Here is a 24,818-nt window from a genome sequence, read left to right as displayed (position 1 = left end):
GGTCTTCTTCTCTGAGCTGGTGTTTCTCGTTGACTCGGCCAAGCATGTCCTTTGCTTCCCTCTCCGTTGCTCACAAGCACTCGTGCAGCACTTGCATGTTGGTGCAGTTCAAGCAGCTGACGTGACAGCACCAGTGGAAGGTGCAGTTGCATCGCTCGGTGACGCGCTGTGTCCGGGTGCGGTAGCCCCTCCCGCAGCACAGCAACTCACAGCCGTCCAGAGCTGGGGAGGTGCTGTTGCAGAAGCGTCCGGCTGTGCCTGCGGTGCCTGTCTTGCCGTTGTAAGTGCAGAAGTTGGGAGACTTCTCAAAATAGACCAGGTCGTGAGGGGAAGGAGGCTTGTGAGCTGGGTTCTCCGGCTCCAGATGGTGCAGCTCCATGCGGGAAGCTCGGTTGCTGCCTTTGTTGCCGTAGATGACCCGGGAAGCGCCATCAAAGCGATCCTTGAGGAAGTCCCCCACGGTCCGAAAAGTGGGCAGACGCATCCAGCAGGTCTTCACGGTGCAAGAGCCTGACATCCCATGGCACTTGCATTCCTGGCGCATTTCTGTGAAAACAGTCTGGGGGGGGGGGAGAGAAGACCAAAAAGCCTATTAAGAGCGTCAGAAGAATAATTTGGGGTTCCAACTCGAGACGGGACTGCACAAGAATAAATAAAAATGAGATCCAAACAGCTGTGAGGAAAGAAAAAACATGTATTGCTAAAAGCAAAACAGTTCGCCTTTAGGAGCAGGCTGCAGAGAAAAGGGGGATGTAGCAGCAGATTTTTACAGGGTGGGGGGAGTTGTTTGGGGTGAAGTACAGGTATCTATGTGGTGATTCTAGGGTGACACTGTGTGTGTGTGTGTGTGTGTGTGTGTGTGTGTGTGTGTGTGTGTGTGTAGCAATGGAATAGCACTTAGACTTCACATTGCTTTTACAGCCCTCTCTAAGCCGTTTACAGAGTCAGCCTATTTACCCCCAACAATCTGGGTCCTCATTTTACCCACCTCGGAAGGATGGAAGGCTGAGTTAACCTTGAGCCTGGTGAGGTTTGAACTGCCAAACCTGCCTGTAATCAGCAGTCAGCAGAAGTAGCCTGCAGTACTGCATGCTAACCACTGAGCCACCACAGCACTACACCACATTCCACAGTGTAGGTATGTTTATTCTGGTAAACAAACATGATGTTCCTCTGGGAAACCTAATTTAATTCATTCTGTTTGTGTTTGCAGGCCTCATCCTTTGATATGTGGATTAGGTCTGGGTAACCTATTTGGGGATTTGAGGAAGTTTGCTAATTTTAATTGATTGACTTAGTTTCAGCTTCACTGTGAATTATCTAACGGAGACACTGATTCTCAGACCATTGTGGGTTTTGTTAATATTTTCAGGGAAGATGGAAACAGTATAAAGAATAAAATATATCTGGATATAAAATTTCACACAAGAACAAAACACTTTTTCAGCACTCTGGGATGTCCTGCCCCCCCAAAGCCCAATGCCTGGTTCCTAACTTGAGAGACCTGACATGGTGATAGTGAAAACAAGGACTCCAACACTACCCTTGTCACAAAACTCACTAGGTAGTTTCAGGCAAGCCAATCTTCCTTGCCTCGGTTTTCTCTCTGAGTAAAGAGAACTCATCTCATGTTATAAAAGCTGTGAAGATGATGTCAGGCCTAGAGGATTAAGATCTTCCAAAGATGGCTGAATTGCAACTCCCCAAAATTTCATTTATGTCCATGTGGGCTAAGTCTACTGGAAATTATACAGTGGTGGAAGTCACATTTTTTTACTACCGGTTCTGTGGGCTTGGCTTGGTGAGCATGGCAGGGGAAGGATATTGCAAAATCCCCATTCCATCCCACTCTGGCGCCAGCCAGAGGTGTATTTGCCAGTTCTCTGAAGTACTCAAAATTTCCGCTACCGGTTCTCCAGAACCTGTTGAATTTCACTCCTGGAACTATAGATTATCTGGACTGCCAGAGAAGTTCTCCAGGCTTTGAACAAGCTAGCTAAAGAAAGCTTTTTCAATTCAAAGCTGTGAGGACTACAATTCGCAGAATTCCTGGTCTTAGTTATGCTGTCTAGAAACTCTGGGAATTGGAAGGGAAGTCAAAATGTGATGACGACAGTGACAATAACAATATGGTAATGTAGCAATGGTGGTACTGATAGTTGAGGAACTACAGTAGTACCTTTGGTCACAAACACTTCTGACCACGACCAAATTGGGTTCCAACCCAAAAATTCACAAAGGTGGGGGTTTTTTGCAGCCAATTTCCCCTTCCGCGCCATTTTTTTTGTAAGCACCAAATTTCCAAAATAAGGTTCGGGTCCCGACCAAATTGGGTTGTGACCAAAATTATGTAACAAATTATGGTTGTGACCAGAGGTTCTACTGTATGTCCTATCTTTTCTGCTTCTTGGAATGATCAAGAGCGGCTGGTTGCCAGCACATCTCTGCTTTTCCCTGTGCACTATCTCTCCCTTTGTTACAAATCTCTTTTCCGAGGTCCATTTCTTTCCCCTTTCCTTGCAAATGGGACTAACTCCCCCCCTCCCATCCACACACCACAGATCCCCTCCAGTTAGAAAAATGTGGATGTGTTTCTCCAAGCCCGCAGTTTTTCTTTCCAAAGGGGTTTTTATTGCAATTAGAAGAACTGGAACCATTTCCTTCCAGATGTTTAGGAGCCCACACGTCAGCCTAGCTTGTGGTTCTGGGCTTGGCTAGCCTGCATAAGGCTGGCCTGATTAAGGGGAGGCTTGCCCCATTTTGGGGGGAGGAGGACATCCCATTACCGCAGCCCCACCCCTCTCAGGTTGCTACCACTCTCCTCACAATCTACGCCCTGTAAAAGCAAACAAGCATATGCTTCCCAGTCCAAGTTCACATCCGTGCAAATAAGCAGAGAGAGGAAATACATTTTGTGCAGCCAAGCAACATACATAAGCAGGTATATTCTTGTGCCCAGGATCTCTTGTTTCAATTTGCTCATCAGTATAAAGGCCTTAATATTGAGGAACAGATTGAAGTCAGGCAGCAAATCTGGGCATTTCTAAAGGCAGCACATGGGCAGATTGCAACCAATTCATTGGGATGTTTTCCTAAACAATTCTGCTAAAAGGCTGAACTTGAGGCCATTCCAGTAGGGCGTTATTCAGTTCCTGCTTTCTGCCAAGACATAAATACCCTAATGTCATCTTAAAAAGGTAAAGGTTCCCACGCATATGCGTGCTAGTCGTTTCTGGCTCTAGGGGGTGGTACTCATCTCCGTTTCAAAGCCGAAGAACCAGCGCTGTCCAAAGACATCTCCATGGTCATGTGGCCGGCATGACTAAATGCCAAAGATACACGGAATGTTGTTACCTTCTCACCAAAGGTGGTTCCTATTTTTTTTCCTAGCATTTTTACATGCTTTCAAACTGCTAGGTTGTCAGAAACTGGGACAAGTAACCAGAGCTCACTCTGTTACGTGGCGCTAGGGATTCGAACCACTGAACTGCCAAACTTCTGATTGACAAGCTGAGCATCTTAGCCACTGAACCACCACGTTATGTCATCTTAATTAGTAGCAAAAAAGTAGTTTGAGTTTTTTATATTGCCTGCAAACTATAGTTAGCATATCTCCTACAAGGCTACAAGGGATGTAGGAGAAGACCAAGCTGCGTTGGGCGAGTAGATTTAAACGCATCATCAGCTTAGAGTCACTCTGCTCCCACAAGGACTCCACTCCAACCCCGCCTGAATTCCATTGACCCTTATCTGGTGCCAATGTAGTGTTGAACGTTAGTTCACCAGATTCTTCTGTACAGGTAGTCCTCAACTTATGATCACAATGAAGCCCAAAATTTCTGTTGCTAAGTTTTTGTTAAGTGAGTTTTATTTTATGACTTTTCTTACCATAGTTGTTAAGTGAATCACTGCAGCTGTTTAAGTTAGTAATATGGTTGTTTAAGTGAATCCCCATTGACTTTGCTTGTCAAAAGATTGCAAACATGACCCCAGGACACTGCAACCGTCATAAATATGAATCAGTTACCAAGCATCCGAATTTTGATTATGTGACCAAGAGAATGCTACCACAGACACCGAAGAATTATAAAATGTGTGTTATCTGACTATCAAAATTATCAATTATTTTATGCGGAACATCTAAAACATTTGAGGCTTTTTATTTAGGAAAAAGCAACTGCAGGAAGATCAGGTAGGAAAGCATATGATGGAAATATATAAAATGATATATCGACCTATTTTTTCTCTGTTTCTGTTGTAGCAGAAGAATGGTGAAATAGAGTGGCAGTATGTTCAAGACAGACAAAGTCACTTCATGTGGAGCATGATTAAATGATGGAATTTACTATCATCGGATTTGGCCAATGACTCTGGAAAGGAAGCCTTTAAAGTGGACCAGGATAAAAATCATAGAAGGGGATATGTCAATCAATTTCAGTGAAAGGGAACTAAGGATATTACGAAGGATAATGTGTCTTTATGTTCATGAAAAGCATGAATGCGCCTTTCATCTGGAAAGTCGCTGTAAGAAATATTAAGGTATGACAACAGCTTGAGCTGAGTTTTCCTGAAATGAATTCTTCCCCGGATGGAGTGATGGATTTTTGGACTAGCTCATACTTGTTTAATAAAGTGCGCAAATCATTGCAAGGATTGGAAGGTAAACCAGAACTGGCAGTCTGTTGCTTCCTTTTGCCCTATTTGTAGGGCAACAGTAAAGCAACTAAGAGCTTGTGGTAATGTGCACATACCCATGTTTCCCTGAAAATAAGACTGGGTCTGACAGTATAGATTGCCACTAAAAAAGAGACCAGGTCACCCAAAAAGGCTCCGGAGCTCTGTTATTGGCTGCAGAAGCCTTCAGGAAAGCCTTGTCGGCAGAAGAAATGGGCCAGTAAGGCAGATGTCGGGACATGTGAGGCCTGGCTGAAACTGTCCAAAGGTAAGTAGTAGGGCAGTTCCACCCCCCAATCCCTACCCTAGCTTAATTTTTACCCGTGCACTCTGGAGTGGGTGGGGTCTTAATTGGGCCTTATTTTGGGATAGGGGTTGTATTGGGCGCATGTGTAAAAATCAAGCTAGGACATACTTTCGGGGGAAGATCGTATTTTCGGGGAAACACAGTATTCCCAGGATTCTCTTAAAATAAGAAGCTCCTGGAACACGTTGTTTAGATTCTCTATGCCGTACGATAACATCTCGGATTCCAAATCCAATTTCATCCAGGTGAACAATATAGAGAGCTATAATCGCATTAACTCAACCACACATCTGCATGATCTGAGCGGGGCCTTTTTTGCATGCTAACCTTAATCAAACATTAATTACTTTGGAGGAATTTGATGGCTAGTTTTCCTAGGAATAGATCAACATAACTGAAATCATAGCTGATTTTCAGAAAACAATGAGCTGGTACAAACACGGTCTGAACATATGTTGAAAATATTCATGATGCTTATTGGAGAAGTCAAATGTGGTGTTAATTAATGTCTGCTGATATCACTATGCCCGACACCATATTGATATGAAAGGCATTCTCAATGCATGCAGTTCTACGCAAAGCCCCATATACCCCGTGGCGGTCACTGTTCTTCCTACCAGACGTCCTGCCTCGTTGTTGTGTAAATTCATCAAGAAGCGCAGGTCTCTCCCTTTCTCATTGGAGTCCACGAACTCTCGCCCAAAGACCCGTCCAAAGTCCACATTGTCACTGCAGCCACCCCAATGCCAGTCGGGACCTCCTGGACCCCTCCGTCGGTAGTCACAAGTGCAAGATTCGATGGAGCCTTCCGAGCAAGAACGGGCCACCGAATGGGTGACCCCGGCACTAGTAATAGCAAAAATGAAGGCAGTCTCTCGGCAACCTGGAGGCAGAAGAGAGAGACCATACAACGTATCAGTGAACAGCCCCGAACCCAGCTTAGTACAGGTAGTCCTTACAACAGCTATATTTAGGGACCTTTTGAAGTTACAATGAAAAAAGTGACTAATGACCGTTTTTCACACTTACGATTGTTGTGGCCTCCCCCGGGTCATGTGATCAAAACTTAGACCTTTGGCAACTGACCCATATTTAATGACGGTTGCAGTGTCCCAGGGTCATTTGCGACCTTCTGACAAGCAAAGTCAATGGGGAAACCAGATTCACACAACACTCATGTTAATAACTTAACAACTGCAGTGATTCACTTAACAAACGGTGACAAGAAAGGTTGTAAAACTCACTTAACAAATGTCTCACTTGGCAACAGAACCTTTGGGCTCAGTTGTGGCCCTAAGTTGAGGACTACCAGTAGTTCCTAATGAATCCATAATAAGGGCTGCCTCATGTGCTTGAAGACCAACAATACATTCCTGACACAATGCAGGAGCAGCAGCATTCCTTAAGGTTTCCCCCGCATACAAAAAAGTGGTATTGTTAGCTTCAAGGAATAATCACGGTGGTAGCAACCATAGCAATAAAAGTGGTAGCAGTAATAAGAATATAAGGTGATGTTACTCATCAGGCCATTTCAAGCAGTTGAACATTTCTTTCAACAAACATGGGAGCTGGGTGGGAGGCACTTCCTATGAGAAGAAACTTTTAAGTTATGTATCCTCTGCATTTGTAAGTGAAGGGAATGAATAGTTAGGAGCCGTTAAGGATGAGATGCTGTGCAGAGGTGCAAGGAGACCAACATGAGAAGCATTTAATGGAGGTAGATGTTTAACTCCCCCAACCATCAGTATGAGAATTCCATCTCTCAATTTCATAAAACCAATGGGCTTGAATCTTCTACTCTTCTCTCTCTCTCTCTCTCTCTCTCTCTCTCTCTATCTATCTAGGTACCTTCCTACCTACCTACCTACCTACCAGTGGTGGGTTTCAAAAGTTTTTCGAACCTACTCTGTGGGTGTAGCCTCCTTTGTGGGAGTGGCTTGCCAGCCATGTGACCTGGGGGGAGTGGCTTGTCGGCCACGTGTTCTCTCTCTCTCTCTCTCTCTCTCTCTCTCTTTCCTTCCTTTTGTCTCTCTGTCCCTTTTTCCTTTTTTTCTTTCATTTCTCTCTCACTTTTTCTTTCCTTTTTTGTTTTTTTTCCTTCCTCCTTTCTTTCTCTTTCTCTTTCTCTCTCTATGTGAGTCTGTGTGTGTGTGTGTGTGTGTGTGTGTGTGTGTCAGTGGTGGGTTTCAAAAATTTTTGGAACCTCTTCTGTAGGTGTGGCCTGCTTTCCGGGTCCACTGGTGGAACCTCTTCTAACCGGTTCAGAAGATTTGACGAACTGGTTCTACCGAACTGGTGCGAACTGGTGCGAACTGGTAGGAACCCACCGTAGATATATATAGATGTAAATAGATATACAAAGAGAGATACAGAGATACAGATGATATAGATATATAGATATATAGATATATAGATATATAGATATATAGATATATAGATATATAGATATATAGATATATAGATATATAGATATATAGATATATAGATATATAGATATATAGATATATAGATATATAGATATATAGATATATAGATATATAGATATATAGATATATAGATATATAGATATATAGATATATAGATATATAGATATAGTGTAGATATAGATATTTCTTCCTTTGTCAGATTGAGCTCAGTGGGGTTTAGGGAGTGGTGGTTCTTTCTGTCCTCAACCAACAGCCTCAAAAGTGAAAACAGAAGGATTACTCTGTAGGATTACACTCAGCTACTTTTGCATATGAATGGAAGGATTAATAACTTTGAAAGCATGTTTGAAAATGATACCTTCACTATCTTAGAAGAGGCATTGCCTCTTGAATGAAAAAGAAACCCTCTTCCAGGAGAGCACAGCACCATGCATGCTGTTTGCAAACATTCTGACATTGATTTATTTTATTTACATAGCACCTTTCCTCCTGAAAAAAAAACCCTTTAAAAAAATTTTTTTAATGCTTTAAAGAGCGTTCTCCCCCATGCTGCCTAAGAGCTTTTTTTTTTTTTTGCTTGAACAATCTAAAAATCAATGGACTATATGCTGCATCCCATAAAAAGAAATAGTTGTGGATTATTTTCTGGATTGTGGATTTTTGCTGGATTTATGATTAATAATCTATCTTTTCTTATTTGTCTCATAAGGGAGAGAGAACTGGAGGGTCAGAAAAGGAACATTCAAGCAATAGAGTTTCTGTTTGTGGGAAAGGAATGCTGCAGTTCTCAATGGAGTGGGATGGGGAAGGGAAAAAAGAGAACAACAATTGCTTACTATAAAATCTGACATCATCTGTGAAATCTGATGGACAAATCCAAGCTGTGGATATTTGTAATGGATGCTGGGCTGGGTTTAGACTTTAGATCTTAAAAACAGACTTCTGTACTCTTCATAGGCAACTTCTCTGGGCTGGTCAATACACATGTCACTGTTTAGATTCAGACTACTTGGCCAAAAGACTGATTGCAAGGCAGAGGTGAGATCTGAGCACCAAATGCCAAATAGCCTACTTGCCTCACTAAGCACAATAGAATACAGGGAGTCCTCAACTTAGAATCGTTCATTGAGTGACCATGCGAAGTTACAAAGTCACTGAAAAAAGTGACTTATGACCATTTTTCACACATATGACCATTGCAGCATCCTCATGGTCACGTAACAAAGATTTGGATGCTTGATAATTGATTTGTATCAGGGTCACGTCGTCATCACGTGACGTATCCCAACTTTTTTCCCCTTCGCTGAAGCAGGGGTGGACGTGGCCAGCACATGAGTCATCCGGTCCGTGGGCCATGAGTTCGACACCCCTGATTTATATTTATAACTGTTACAGTGTCCCCAGATCTTGTGAACCCCTTTTACAATCTTCTGACAAGCGAAGTCCATGGAGAAGCCAGATTCACTTAACAACCAGATTATTAACTTAACAACCTCAATGATTCACTTAACAACCGTAGCAAGAAAAGTCATAAAATTCTCCCTTAACAAATGTTTTACTTATCAACATAAATTTTGGGCTCAATTATGGTCGTACGTCGAGGACTACCTGTATACTAAAGGCAAATCCTTATGTTCATGTTTGTAAATTAAACTTTTAAAAACAAATTAAAAGGAGTGGGGAGGATAAGGGCACCAAGACCCAAAGGTACAACACAATAGAGGGTCCAGTCTTAGAAGTTCTCTGTGCCCCTCCCAGCTGTTGTCTTTAATCTGGCCACTTTAAATGGCAACTTCTTAAGCCTTCTTACCCAAGTAAAGTATTTCCTTAGTTTATAAGCCTGTAACCAGCTTTAAATGGTGCTCATTTCGGCCATCAGAACTCACTTTACCACAATGCTCAGGCATACTCTTTAGCCAACAGTCAAGAGGCATACTTGAACTAGAGGCATACTTGTTGATTGGTCCAAGATTCTAACAACAGAATAGGAATGAAGGGGATTCTCAGCCTTCCGGCTATTCCCCCCTCCCATTCTGCTCCAAGGGATTCCCCCAATCTTCAAGGGGCAGCCCTTGAAGAGCATTCGGAGACTTCAGCTTGTCCAGAGTACAGCCGCGCGAGCGATACGTTACACCTATCCTCCGCGAGCTGCACTGGCTGCCTATTGGTCTTCGGATACGCTTCAAGGCGCTAGTTGTCACTTATAAAGCCCTTCATGGTATTGGACCTGGGTACTTGAGAGACCACCTACTGCCAATTACCTCCAATAGACCGATTAGATCCCACAGATTAGGCCTCCTCCAAGTTCCATCCTCTGGCCAATGCCGATTGGCGACCACCCGGAGGAGGGCCTTCTCTGTGGCAGCTCCGGCCCTTTGGAACGAACTCCCCGTGGAGATCCGGACCCTCACCACCCTCCAGGCCTTCCGTAAAGCCCTTAAAACCTGGCTGTTCCGGCAAGCCTGGGGCTAACGAGTCTTTTATCCCCTCTCGAATGGTATGGTTGTTGAGTGTTCTAAATTGTGGTATTGTTTTGTTCGTGTTCTTTTTTCTTATTGTACTCCCTGCCCCCCTGACTTGGTTGTGAGCCGCCCTGAGTCCCCTCAGGGGAATAGGGCGGCATAGAAATATAATAAACTCAACTCAACTCAACTTATGGAATATACTAGCTGGAAACCCATGCTCCGCTATGAAACTATGTGATCGGGCTTGATAAATCGACACTTAAAGCTTGAAAATTAATGAGTAGTTATGATCGGCCTTTCTTCTCCCCTTCTCTCCCTCAGGCTTGCCCCATTGATCTTCTCCTATCCCTTCTCTTCCTCAGTCTTGCCCCACAGAGGAGTAGAATGTCTAAACTCCTAGACCGCAGGCCAGATGAGTCATGCGCTGCCCATGCCCATGCCCAAGTGGCATTTGGAACAGAGTTCTTTTCAGGTGGGGAGGGAGAGTATGACTTTATATTGTCTGATTTTCTCCAGTTCTTCCTCCTTTTTTCTGCTATTGTTCCATTATTCTGTTAGTCTGCTGAACTATGCTGTTAGCTCGGGTTGCTAACCCGAGTGGGATGTCATCATTAATAGCATCGTCACAGCTGTGAAATGATCCAAATTCGAAAGAAAGGTGAATCAGAGTGTGCATGGATGCTCTTGTTGCATCTGTTGGCAACTCCTTAAAGAAGTTGTGTCTTCTTGTGGTAGCTACTGTATACATTCCCAGAAAATATGTACTTGGCTTAATGTGCTGTGGAGTGTATATCCACGCATGCCCCAAGACAAGTCACCTTTTAATTTTCAACCAGCTTAATGTCCGCTTAAGCTGTTGAAATCCCACTGAAATCCATCAGATTTAACCAGGCCAGGTGTGCTATCACCGCATTGATGTGACGCTTCTAACCCAGAACAGCAAGTCTGATATTGTTCTTAATAATGCTGAAGTTATACAAAGTACTTCAGCCACATCCCAGTAAATGCCACGCAATTTGCTTCAAAAGAAGAGCACCATGAAAAATTCTGTGATATTTTGCTTTTTAAAAAAATAAAGCAGAATAAAGAACAGTCAGCTGATCTTTTACTACCTGACTGTGTTCCTTTGCTCAGTTTCTCCAGGGCTCATGGTTATTCCCCAAATTGACCTCATAAGTCATGGGTCTTTTGATCATTCTATATATATTCTGAAATATAAAGCTATATAGCGGATGGGTACATCTGCTATTGTGGACATCACCTGTTAAAATCTTGCAGAGGAGCAAAATTAAAGAGAGGAAAAAATAAGTACAGGTAGTCCTTGACTTACAACAGTTCATTTAGTGACCGTTCATAATCACAACAGCACTAAAAAGTGTGATTTATGACCGTTCTTCACAGTAATGACCTTTGATCACGTGATCAAAATTCAGAGGCTTGGCAACTGGTTCATGTTGCTGTGTCCCAAGGTCATAGGATTCCCTTTTGCGACCTTCTGACAAGCAAAGTCAATGGGGAAGCCAGATTCACTTAACAACTGGGTTACTAACTTATCAACTGCAACGTTTGACTGAACAAGGGCAGCAAGACAGGACGTAAAAGGGGAGAAAATTCATTTAACAAATGTCTCACTTAGCAGCAGAAATTTTGGGCTCAATTGTAGACGTAAGTCGAGGACTACCTGTAGAAGGTTCTAGTTGGAGGGAAAAAGGCCCTCAAAGACCTGAACCTTGGGGAGGGAAGAGACTTTGCTCCTTCTTTCCATGCTCCGTTTTCAGCAGCAGCAGCAGTGAAGCGCCGTGAGATACACATAGTGCTTCTCAGATGTGGCAGCAACAGGCACCAGATAATGCACTGAGCAGCTCTTACAAGTGATGGGAGTGGCAATGGGGCCAGCCATCCAGATTTAGACCCAGTGGAATGGATGATCCAAATGGCAGGGCAGGTTAGGGCCGGAAGGTGGGCGAGTGGGTTTTCTTTGTCCAGCTCTGCCCTTTGAAGCCTTTGCTTCGCTTAGCTCAGGGGTGTCAAAATCACGGCGTCACATAGTTATCATGTGACGTATCGTGACTTTTTTTCCCCCCTTCACTAAACTGAGGGTAGGGGTGGCTATGTGACGCATTCATCCCACGGGCCACAAGTTTGACACTTGTGACTTAACTAAACAGGAAAGCTTGTTCCCATGAGGAAGGAAAAACAGAATACGGGGACGAGAAATCTGCGTGCTCTGTGCAAAAGACTGCTCTTCTTGACTGACACACTCATGTTTGCAGCGCTCCATATTAAAAATGGAGAGCCAACTACCCATCACAAAGCAACACAATTAGTTTCTTGCCTCCCCTTGCTAAGTCAGCCAGATTATAGGAGCAGGAAGAAATGTCTCAGATCCATGAAGTTCACCTAGAGAACTGAACAGACTTCCATCCTCCTCCTCTTCACCACCACCGTTCAAACCCCTTCCCCCCACCCCCGTATCATCCTCTTACCTCTGTTGACAATCTTGCCGAACACATTGGGGCCTGGGGTAGTAGGACAGTTCCAGCGCCGGTTACGGAATTGCCACTTACACTCCTTGATGGCGCTCTGCAGGCCGCTGCTGATGCTATGCAGGATGCCTGGGTTTTGGCGGATAAGCTTGCGCTGCTTGCGGCTCAGGAGCTGCAAGGAAGGGTCTAGCACCAGCTGCACATTCTTGGAATCGGTCAGTAGGTTGGTAGACGAGGCCACGTTGATGATTCCCCTGAAAGCAGAGGTTTCAAGAAGATTACAATGGTGATCAGGACAAGGTGGTTTTTGGGCTCCTTAAGGATTCAGGTCTCCAGAATGGACTGAAAACTTCCAGCTGCACCCGGAAAATGCCAGGATACAAACGTTTCACTCAAAATCTTGCAGTGTTGAATATCAAGTACTCCAAGGGCATTTGGAACATGAGGAGTTAAGACTTGCTGGCATTCTTTGATGATTCTGAACAGCCTCTATCATGGGCTTTTCTTTTTAACCTTTGCTTTGGCCTAAATATCATTGCATTCAATGCTGCTAACATGCCAATGCACGTTATCTATCTATCTATCTATCTATCTATCTATCTATCTATCTATCTATCTATCTATCTATCTATCTATCTATCATCTATCTACAGTATTTATCTCTCCATACATACACACACACACACACACAAACACAAACACACACATATGTATTTAAACTCTCTCTGCCTGGTGATATATAAAATAATGGTCCAAATTGGCAAACCAGAAAATCAATGCAAACCATATTAAATAGCAAAAGAAAAAGAGAAAAATGGAAATTCATAAATAGACAACATAACAATAGCAATAGTACTTATATACTGCTCCACAGTGTTTTTCGATCCCCTCTAAGCAGTTTACAGAGTCAGCTTATTGCCCCCAACAATCTGGGTCCTTATTTTACCAACCTCGGAAGGATGGAAGGCTGAGTCAACCTTGAGAAGGTCAGCATCGAACTGCTAGCAGTCAGCAGAATTAGCCTACAATACTCCATTCCAACCACTGTGCCATCCTGCCTCTTAACATCAGTTCCTTTCCTTACCAATTAATTTAAAGAATAAAAAATAAATCTTCCCATAGTATAGGTTCATTGCCAGTAGGATCACAAGATCCATCAAAACATGCGAGATAGATCAACTAATAATCATGAGTTGCCTCTTTTACTGGTGGAAGATAATTAAAGAGTGAATCAGGAAAGCCCCTCTAGGCAGGAAAGCTAAAATCTATGTCCAGTTGCAAAGAAGTCCCTCTTTTATTCCAATTCAAATGCCAAACATATTATAATTTTAAGAAGTGAGGTACCCCGCTATGATATTAAAAACATAATTAAAAATGTCTGCAAGTAATTTATATCATAGCAGCTGCGGCAGTCACACTCTATATGACAAACAAAGAAATCATAGCAGTTTTTGGACAGGTTTTGGCAGGAGGCGGAATCAATCTACTTACTGTAATTAATAAGAGGGGAGCAGAGTGTTCCTATCTCTTGCCAGAGCCACCCCAAACATGTGGAAACAGCTAAGGGGGAATTCCATATAAATTCCAAATCTAGTGCATCTGGCATCCTTGAATTAAGAAAATCTCGTCTGAGAATTTCTGTCCCCAACTTAAAGTCATCTAGGAGGAAAACAAATTTACTTAACAGAGCTGTCTAAAAAGAATTCGCTGTACATGATTTCTATTAGGCAGAAAAGTTCCTTGCAGGATCCATAAAGAGAGCAGAGTGTAAGGTGCACAATTCCTGTTGCTCAAGCTTTCCCTAATTTGATATGGTCAAGATGTGTTAGAACTGCAACACCCAGAATTCCCAGTCAGTTCCCTTTTTCTCTTTAAACACCATAGCATTAAGCACTGTTATAAACTCCAGTCATTTGCTATAGAAATGCAATAAATGCCTGATAATATAACAGTTGCAGTAACAATACAGTACAGGAACAGTTCATTGAAATAAATGTAATCTTGGTTACATTTATTTTGTTAACCAACTAGCTGAGCTATATAAATGTTTTAAATAAAAATAAATAGATTGTTATACATATACAAAACATAGCTGTTATTATCTTACAACTATTTCTTTCTATTATTGTTATTAGATTGGAACGAAAATCTGGAATGTGTATTTATTTATAAAATACATACACTTTACTTTAATTCCAGATAGGATTTCAGAATAATATGATAGCCAGTTAGGGGGGTTTTTTTGTCTACACACACACAGGCATGCACACTCACACGAAACAGACATGTATAACACAAATGTAAAGCCCAATTTTACCGCAAGGCTTAAAAGAAATTCAACCATCATTACGCATCACAACTACAATTCTGTGCTATTGAAAATATTAAAATATTTATTTGAAAATTTAGAACTTATTCTCCAGAGAATGTAGAGGAGGTGCCAGGTACAACGATCAGATAATACCAGAATATACAAAAAAGTATCATAAAACATGCAGAAAAGCATTAACGAAAAACGTTTTTTAAAATTAGAATTTACAAACCACAGTGGAGAGAGGGAAGAAGAGCAGCCACATATCACCCATAATAAGGGAGCTAGGTTCCTTTAAAGGGTTACCAGTGCTCGGAGACACACACACACACACCCCGCAATAACAATGGCCACAACTATCCTGGGGAGAGAAACAAGGGCATCAAAATAAGAAAACAACTATTCTGTATACAGTATTTAAAAGAGTCAAACTACAAGCCAGGCCCCACCCAGTGGAAGAGTTTGCAAACAACATTTGTTCATTTTCTTCATCCAAGTAGCTGCTAGCTATTCTGCCCTCCACCACCCCAGTCCTACACAGGTGGAGAATCTCTATAGGACCCCTAGATGCTCTAGGCAGCAGCTCCAATTGCTTTTTGCACTGATACCGCCATTACCTCTAGGATAACCCCCACAATGTTATGCCATTTCAGGAAGGAAAATGCATTACTTCACCACTGGAGCTAGTATTGAAGGATGATAAGCCAACTTTTTCAACTTCAGAACTCTCCATCCATACCCAACAAACTCTCATAATTTTTAGGTAAAGGAGATTATGGAGTAAGGATTAAAGTTCATCTGGAGGACAAGACTTTGGGGGAAGATTGCATGATCTACCTTATTCAGAAAATGACTGGTGTTAAACTGTTAATTTGTGGCTGCTGCAAATTGTGGCCTCCTTTGCTTTACAGTAGTGATGGTTCTAAGCTTTTTTTTATGTAGATGTTTCAACATGAAAAACAAAAATAATCTGATAATTATTAATAATAACAATCATCTGATAATTATAATCAGCTGGCTTTTGATGGGAGCCACCTTTGATCCTGAAAGGCAAAATAAAAGCAAAGCAAAGTTAAAAAAATAAACAAAATACTTATTTTCCCATAGCCAGAAACACTTCGCTCACTGCCTGGGTGAAAATAAACTCTTTAGTAATCTGACATGCTGGACACTAGATTTTATAAATTATCACTGCGCTCTATTACTCATTCATTTTAGTTTCTGCTGGTTGATGTTTTAGAAGGAATCGTGACAGGGAGAAGAGCTTTATCTGAGAGCTCAAATAATAAATGGTATAGCGCTCATAGATCATCTTTGATAAACAGAATAAATAAATAAAAAACCCGGATAACCAACAGATGGATAAATGGTACACGCATACTAAAATAGCGAAAGTATTTCCTATTGAGCTATGGAATTAAAGTGCAGAACACTTGTTTTAAGAGTCTTTGTGATGGAAGAATATTTTCCCAATAAATTGTCTGTGCATCTTCTCCTTAAAACATTGTAGAGGGGTTTTGTAATACTGCATACAACAGTCCAAACACTCCCCTGAAAACCTAACTCTAAATATGAAAGAGGGTCAAAACCAGGGGTGAAATTCAGCAGGTTCTGACAGGTTCTGGAGAACCAGTAGTGGAAATTTTGAGTGGTTCAGAGAACCGGCAAATACCACCTCTGCCTGGCCCCAGAGTGGGGTGGGAATGGAGATTTTGCAGTATCCTTCCCCTGCCACGCCCACTAAGCCACGCCCACAGAACCAGTAGTAATAAATTTTTGAATTTCACTACTTATCAAAACAAACACTTCCAAGGCATACAGTCCAGGTATTTCTAGGCAACCAGAACAGTTGAACCTAGAGATGCTTTTTCAAAAGGCAACTGGACTTTCTTGTTCTTCCTTGAAGATATTTTGCTTCTCATCCAAGAAACTTCTTCAAGTTCTGAATTGAAGCAAAAAGTGTTCAAGAAAAAAAACCAAGGAAGTCCAGTTGCCTTTTGACAAAGCACCTTTGGGACAACCATGACCTGGATGACTGAGAACCTCCATAGACAAACAGCTGAATTTGTATCTCTCGTAACTCCTTATTCCAACACAACCCTTTCATTCACATGATTTTGCAGTAGAGGCCAGTCTGTCAAAGCCAATGAGGCTCTCACCACATCTCAGGCAGAACATTGGGCTTCATGACTTCCAGTCCATTGTCACGTTTGCTGGCAGGGAGCTAGAACAAATAGCATGTCGCAGTAAGAAGCATGGAAATCCTTCTTTCTTTCTTTCTTTCTTTCTTTCTTTCTTTCTTTCTTTCTTTCTTTCTTTCTTTCTTTTTTTTCTTTTTTTTTACCAGTACTACTACCAAGGACCTTTGGGCCTCACTGACTCACTCACTGACTCACTTCACTTGGAGTACTAAAATGGTTGGGTTAATTTTCCAAAGCACTGCAGCCCTGAAATTTGGTACTATACATATGTCATCCGAGACATTTTAATAGCTAAAACAGTTTGGAAAATTGTAGAATTCCTCCTCGAAAGATGGGATGGAGGAATTATATTGCCTCCAAAATGTTACAGTAGATTTTCCCAAGCTACAGGTCAAGACTCTCCCTCCAAGGAATCACAACCAACTTTCTGTTTGAATGTGTGTGCGTGCGTGAGTGAGTGTGTGTGATCATTTTCTTTAAAGCCTGATCACTTTTTGTTCTGGCCAAGTGGAAGCAAATGCATTCTTAGACTTTGTTCCTCACTTTGCCTGCAAGAAAACCACTGTGGGAAGTTCCTGGGCCACAAAGTTTGGGAACCGCTGCAATATATATGTTACATTATAAGTTTTAAAAGCATTGTATTTCTTTTTTGCCCAGCTCAAACACAAATTTAAAAAAAAATAGTTGTATTCATACAGAGCTGATCCTGGATCCTGCAAGGTTTGACAAGGCTGTCGAGTATTTCATGCTTATGCATATAGTCTGAGATATGCCAGTTACTCAAAACTATCGATAGAGAATTTAGAATAGTCTTCTTTGAAACGGGACACAAGAAATGTATCTGCTTCACACATGTGACACAAATGCACTTAGTCATTAGTGTATCACCATGCTAACCTTAAAAACAGATATTTAATACTTATGCACCTCAAATCATTCTGATTACCAGCGGCATCTGAGAAACAGGCATTCTTTTCTTCTTTCAATCCAAACCTAGAACATGACCTTCAACTTCATTCCAGAAAAGACCATGTAACACTGATAGTTTGATCCAGTGGCTAAGGCGTCAGGCTAGAAACCAGGTGGCTGTGAGTTCTAGTCCTGCCTTAGGCATGAAAGGCAGCTAGGTAACTTTGAGTCTCTCTCTCTCTCTCTCTCCCTCTCTCTCTCTCTCTTTCTCTCCCCCTCCCTCCCTCCCTCCCCAACTCACCTCACAGGGTTATTGTTGAGAAAATAGGAGAAGGAAGGAGTATTAGGTATGTTTGTCATCTTGAGTTAATTATTAATTCATAAAAACAGGATTTTAAAAAACTTAAATAAATGTGGGAATTCTCCATATATACCTCAACACATTTGGAGAAAGGGGCACTTCCATTAACTGGAATTCTCTTTTCATTTCTACACTGAACAACCTATAACTCAGCTCATTTCCCTCCCTTGTTTTGTACTGAGCAGGTACATCTGGCAATTTCAGATTCCATGTATCTGCCCTCACTCCAAGACCACTTCATGAGGTCTCACAGCTACCCTTCCCAGATCCCATGTTGCTGCTTCAGTCCCACATGCAGAATGCTAGTGCTCAGGCAAGAGACAGAGTAAATTATGCAGCTGGGTGAGTGGCCAGATCTACATCACTGATGACTGGCAGTAAAAAGTTATATTGGAAGATATCACACCCACAAGGTATATAGCCATTGAATTTGGATGTGAAACCTCTACTTGGCCAGGATGCTTGCTAAAATGATCATTGCTTTTCCTCTATTGATTCTTCCATTGGACCAAAAATCAGGCATGTATTGCAGTAGAGGGGCTAAAATTTGAAATGGGATTCCTTTGCTTTCCCGGGGCTTCATGGAGAGATTTCAGCAGGACTGTCAAGAATCAAAACCAAAAATGAGAGCTATATCTCTCTTCTCTGTACTATGATTGGAGGAAATATCTGCAGAACTATTTTTTTTACTTGATTTGTCCTGGTGTCTCAGAAGAGGCATGCAAAGAAAATGGAAAGAAAGAATACAGGCACTAAACACTTGAATAACAACATTAGCAGTGGCATAAATAGTGCAACAGTAAATAGCACATCATTATAAATAATTATAGCAAGAGTGCAACCTACTTTAGTTATAGAGGAAACATTTCTGTATTACTAAGTAGCCTTGCAGAGGCAAAAGTAGAAGTAGTAACAATTATTAGTAATTCTTTGGTAGAAATCGTGTCTGGTCCAATTTCAACTACAAATTTGGCCACCCCATTGTGGATAGAGCCAAAGACCCATAGGGAGCTTTGGGCCCTATCCTTATCTCTTGCAAACCACAGCTGGATGCTCAAGTTTTCCAAGTTTCCACGGAGCAATATCCCGCAGAAACCGAAACGGGATCCAGATCGCTAGGCAAGAACCAGCGCCTGGTCCTGCTCCTTTTCTCCGCTTGGCTATTAGTCACTGCTTCAGAAGCCGAGTTCCGGGCAATGCAAAGTTGCCAATTCGGGAGCCTCGGAGCAGCAGCAGCAGGTTCGATTTCCCTCCCCATCCCACCATTGAACTCAGGCGATCCGGTTTCGCCAAAGGCGCAGCCGCGCGTAAAGCGCACTTACCACCATCGGCCGCTGTTATTCACCGCTAGAGTGTTGGAAAGAGAGGAAAAAGCCAAAACCCACAAGGTCTTCAAGCCTAGCATTAATGCCACGGGGCTCATCGCTTCGCCTGCCTGCTCGAGGGAACCGCAGGAGGGGGGGAGTTGGAAGCGGCGAATGATAGGTGGGTGGGTGGAGAGGTGGGATGGCGATGCGGTCTCCAAAGCGCTCCGCTGGCGAGGTGCGCACCGTGCGCCCGGGAAGTGGCCGTCGCTCGTCAAGAAGATGTGAGCCCAAGTTGAAGTTTTTATGGGGGTGGGAGGGAAAAGGAAAAGAAAAAGGGAGAAGCTGCAGGAGAAAAAGTCCCCGCGGGCCTCACTTGCTGGCAATCCCGCCTGCTGATGACTCCCAGAAGAGAAATTAAGACGCTAGCGGGGGAGAAGCGCCGTGCGTCCTGCTAGCTGTGGACTCCTTGCAGCATGTCTGCGATCCCCTCGCCAGGGCCAGGCCTTCTTATAGAGGCTGCGAGGAGGGTCGCCATAGAGTGAGCCATCCAGTCAGGAAGACCCAGCGCGGTGCGCGCCCGCGAATAATGCGCCCTTGCGCAAAAGGGACGCATCACAGCTTGGCAGGCGGGCGGGGGGCGGGGGGGGACTGTAAAAAAAAAAGAAAAGAAAAGAAAGGAGGCTTTTGACGGGCCGCTCCCCTCCGTTTCAGATTAAGTTCCCGGAGTCCCGAGAGGCCGAAATCAGCTCATTCGGGAGGAGGGGAAGCTACCTCATGCTCGTCACTCACCCCACCCCAGTGCCTCATCCCCACCCCAAAATGGGACCACGACCAGTCATTCGCTCCGAAGAATGTGTCGCCAGTCGCTCTGCTCCGTCCTTCATGACCCACGTGAAGGGGAATCCAGACAGCGCCGGGGCACTGAGAGGCAGCCGTCCCGGGCACAGGCACCGAAGAGCCGGGAAGCTGAGCCGGTCAAAGCATCGCCCCTGACCGCGATCTTCAACTGCCGTCTCTGCTCGTGCAGTTCCATCCCGCGGGGATCGCCTCTCTCCGGGGGACTCCCACAGCTCGCCGCACTTGGCCGGCCAGGCTTTGCGGTGGTTTCGTTCCTCCTCTCCGGAGTCTTTTGGCTGCCGCTAGCCAGACGTCATCCCCGCTTGGGCTTGGCCTGCAGAGTCCTCAGCGCCTCCTTTCATCCCGCGGTGGCGGAGAGAGAAAAGAGAGAGAAAGAGATTGAAAGAGAGAGAGAGAGAAGGCGGGGAGGGGGGTGTCAGCAGCAGATGGAGTTTATTAAAGCTGTTGCCGCCGCCGCCGTCACTCGCGCGCTCAGCCCCGACGGCGCACTTCCAGCCCGAGAAATAGCCGCCGAAAAGCTGCAGAGGCCCGGGTTGGAGAGCTCCTCCGGAACTACCTTTAATGCGAGGCGTCCCACGTCTTGCGCTGGGTTAATGCTTTGCGTCATTCCAAAGGGCGCTCTCTTCTTCTTTTTATTAGTTGTCGATAAAATTCCGGTAGGTGAGATGCGATTGCGCTCTTTCTCGTCCTCTGCCCTATTAATCCATAAACTTCTTGGCCATCATTCTGTGTATGTGAGCTAATTCTTGGACACACACACACACCCCTAAATTCCTTTAAGGGCCTAAAGACCAATGTAGATTAGTTGGATGAGAAACTGAAGACAATTTTAATACTCTTCAGAGGCTTTGGTTTATGGTTTTTCCTGTTGATTGCCACTGGTGATGCTCACATGCATTAGCTGTCTACAGACCATACTGTGTCCTCTTTGTGGCCACTTCTAGCCCTCCAAAGCCTCATTGAATTGATTCAGGGTACTTTTAAATTTAAATTTTACATTTAGTTCAGTGAAGTTTTTGTCTGGACTATGCTGATCTTCTGGAGTGTGGCCCCTCAGTAAGGGATCAAATGTAGCCCTTGCAGGCATAATGGGCAATCTGCTTCATACCCTGATGGTCATCATTAGTTCTCTGATGGACACTTGGCATTGCAGAGATGAAGTTACATACAAATAAAACCAGAATATACAATCTCTTCTGGCACAAGCACACGCATAAAAACTTCACACACTTCTGACCAATGCACAATTCTAGGCAGCTGAGTCCTCTTGCAATGCCAGGGCTCTTTTGTAGCCCGCAATTTTAGGTGGTTTCAAACTAATTTGGTTCATAGTTCTGCACATTTTGCTAGCCCCCGTTTGAAATCCCTGGCTTGATCTAAGGGGGTCCTGCTCCTCCGGAATAATTTTTGACTGGGGGAAATCAGCCTCCTTCTCACTACCAGTTCCCAGCTCTCCTTCAATTAAATGTAGTATTAGTAATAGTAGTTTCAATTAAATGAAAATGAATGGAATCCCAGTATTTCACTGCTTCATTATTTATTCTAAGGGATTTTTTTTGTGGCTGATTCATATAGTAATTCTCAGAGATTGTGAAACAGGCCTTTTGCAAATTTGAAGAAGGAAAATGAAGATCAAGAAATTCAAGTCTCCAAATCACATCCATCTGCATTCCAAAAGCAGTCCAGGGGATTGTATAATGAAGAAATAAAATCCTGGTAGCTACATATATGATCCATTCAAAATTTTCTGTTAAAAAAAATAATGGGTCTTGCTGCAACAGCTTTCTGATTGATATATATATATATATATATATATATATATATATATATATATATATATATATATATATATATTGCTCCTGGAAGCATGAAGCCTGAAGATGACGAATGAGACTTCGTCGAAACGTCGCCAAGACACTTCCAATTTTACATGGGAGAAAACCCGAACAACCAAAGACCTACATATATATATATGTAGATATTGATATATCTTTTAAAAAACCATGAGGCCAATACAAAAGTATATAATGAAGCCTGGGCAGAGATCTTAAAACAAAACAAGCTTGGAGGATATTTGTTTGATTCATGAGTGAGTAACCTGTAGTTTGTGAACTGCACACTAGACCCCTATCCTCATTCAATCAGCTGACCAGCAACAGGTAGTCCTCAATTTACAACCACAATTGAGCCCAAAATTTATGTTGCTAAGTGAGAAATTTATTAACTGAATTTTTCCCAATTTTGACCTTTCTTGCCCCCCAATTGTTTAAGTGAATCATTGCAGTTGTTAAGTCAGTAACGAGAGTTGTGAAATGAATCTAACTTCCCTATTGACTTGCAAAAGGTGATCACATGATCCCGGGACACTGCAACCATCATAAATATGAGTCAGCTCCAAGCATCTTAATTTTGATCACGTGACCATGGGGATTCTGCAATGGTTGTAAGTGTGAAAAACGGCCCTAAGTCACTTTTTTCAATGCCGTTATAACTTTGATCAGTCACTAAATATATTGTTGTAAGTTGAGGACTACCTGTGTCAGGCAGCTGGGAGGTAACAGATTACTCTTTCTTTCCTGTTAGTTTTGATCACAATCCCTTCACATCCCACCAACTTTCCTCTTTGGTTCTCTCCAGCAGTTTCCTCACACACCCTCATCCAGGAATGTTCCAGTTGCGCGCCTATGGTGTTGTTGCCAGGTTCTTCCCAAGGGATTCTGTAGGCCTCATCTATGGAACAGATATAGTGTTATGATTGTCACTAAAATGATCAGTGAGCCTGCTAGGTGGCAGCACTTAGCTGACAACATCCAATTTTGGAAAATTAAGCAGCAAGATCGGGCCAGTGCTTGGAGGGGAGACCATCAGGAAATCAGAGAATTTTATAAATAGAAAACAACAAAAATTCAGGTTAGCCACTTCAAACCACCTCAGTATTTATGCTCCCAAATTAACAAGGATGTCTTAATGTAGTCCTTGGAAGTCAAACTCAAAGTATAAGGAATTCAATTAACATTAATATCACTGTCAAGAAAGATCTTGGAATATGCATGAAGTCATTGTTCAATTTTGTCTAATTAAAGTAGAAAGTTCCAAATCAAATTGTTTGTATGTTCAAAATCAATTTACACAAATGTAAGTTTGGAAACTACTGGCAGTGAGAAGTTATCTACACTCAAGCAAAAATCTGTGCCTGTTTAAAAGATATTCATAAATGCTTTTCAAACATGTAAAAAATATACAGGTAGTCCTCAACTTACAACAGTTCGTTTAGTGACCAAAGTTATAATGGCACTGAAAAAAGTAACTTATACCATTTTTTTTACACGTATGACCATTGCAGCACCCCTGTAGTCATGTGATCAAAATTCAGACACCTGGCAACTGACTTACATTTATGACCGTTGCAGTATCCCAGGGTCATGTGATCGCCTTTTGCCACCTTCTCCCAAGCAAAGTCAATGGGGATTCACCTAACAACTGCATTGATTCACAACCAGGGCAAGAATAATTGTAAAATGGAGCAAAATTCAGTTAACAAATGTCTCACTTAGCAACAGAAATTTTGGGTTCAAATATGGTCATAGGTTGAGGACTACCTATACAAGTATTTGCATGTGTGTTTGTATGTATTTGAAAAAAATTACATGAAAATAACATGAAAAATGTATAGTAGAAATTTAAGAAAAAAGATTAAACAAAAAGTATGAAAAAGGTACTGGAAAAAAAGCTTCTGATCTTCATAGCAGTTACAAACAAGCTTATTTCCTCCCACCCCCTTTAAAATTTTGTACATATTTCCCCACTCCTCACATTTAACCATTTTAATGAATAAAAACAAAAATCACCCATTACCCACACCACCTCATTTTTAACCATTTTCAGCAAAAACTCCAACTGCAAATATTTCGGTCAGTAGTCACTGGCTTTATAATATTCTTCCCACATTCTTCAAACATCCTTTGTATCATCCCTGGTGTAATGTTTTTTCCTGGTGTTTGAGGTGTTAGTGGTCCTCTTCTCTCTTCTTTCATTGCTTTCATGATAATGGCCATCTTTCTTTCTTTTTTTTTAATTTGTCTAACAAGGAAAAGCAACCAAAATGGAACCCTTCTTCTTTCCCCTTTTTTCTCTATGGTCTTAACTCATAGTACCATTCAACATGTTCTATAGGCATTTGGAAGGTCTGCATTTTTTTAAAATTTGAAAATACTTTACAATAAGTTAGGTATTTGACTTCATCCAAATCCTTTATCCATTTCTAATTTCCATAGACAAAACTCTTAGAAAACCTTTTCCTGTAAATTATTTTTAAATCCTTGTAGTTAAATTCCACCCCACACTTTCCCTTATTCATGCCCAGGGTCATAGGCGCATTCAACAGGTCTCATTTTGCTGCTGCTTCAAGGATATCTGTAACCTTTAAATAATGCAGATCTATTTTGGAAAGTGAAGTCAGACCCAATGTCCATTACAGGCTCCACTGAGGCTGCAAACACCTATTTCTTCCTTG

General features: G+C 42.5%; 1 protein-coding gene across 1 annotated transcript; it reads right to left on the bottom strand.

Annotated features, from left to right (window-relative positions):
- Positions 1–70: 70 nt before the first annotated feature.
- Positions 71–19,563, bottom strand: WNT1 (Wnt family member 1). Its single transcript, XM_087707878.1, has 4 exons — positions 19,463–19,563; positions 12,359–12,612; positions 5,599–5,864; positions 71–559 (listed from the first exon to the last, which is right to left on the bottom strand). The coding sequence occupies exons 1-4, from the start codon at positions 19,561–19,563 to the stop codon at positions 71–73; spliced, it is 1,110 nt and encodes a 369-aa protein (XP_087564004.1).
- Between the last annotated feature and the right edge of the window lie 5,255 nt (positions 19,564–24,818).

Source organism: Thamnophis sirtalis, unplaced genomic scaffold, assembly GCF_051295495.1.
Source record: "Thamnophis sirtalis isolate CommonGarterSnake01/CBP01778 unplaced genomic scaffold, rThaSir2_p1.2 scaffold_3, whole genome shotgun sequence".
In the NCBI taxonomy this organism is placed as follows: Eukaryota; Metazoa; Chordata; class Lepidosauria; order Squamata; family Natricidae; genus Thamnophis; species Thamnophis sirtalis.
Note: the sequence above shows the minus strand (reverse complement) of the source record. Positions and strands in the feature narration are given on the sequence as shown.

Excerpts from the sequence above, each read along its gene's own strand:
- WNT1 (XM_087707878.1), bottom strand. The coding sequence starts at position 19,563 with ATGAGCCCCGTGGCATTAATGCTAGGCTTGAAGACCTTGTGGGTTTTG. Across the intron at positions 12,613-19,462 it reads AATAACAGCGGCCGATGGTG|GGGAATCATCAACGTGGCCT; the intron begins GTAAGTGCGCTT and ends CTCTGCTTTCAG. Across the intron at positions 5,865-12,358 it reads CGGCAAGATTGTCAACAGAG|GTTGCCGAGAGACTGCCTTC; the intron begins GTAAGAGGATGA and ends TTCTGCCTCCAG.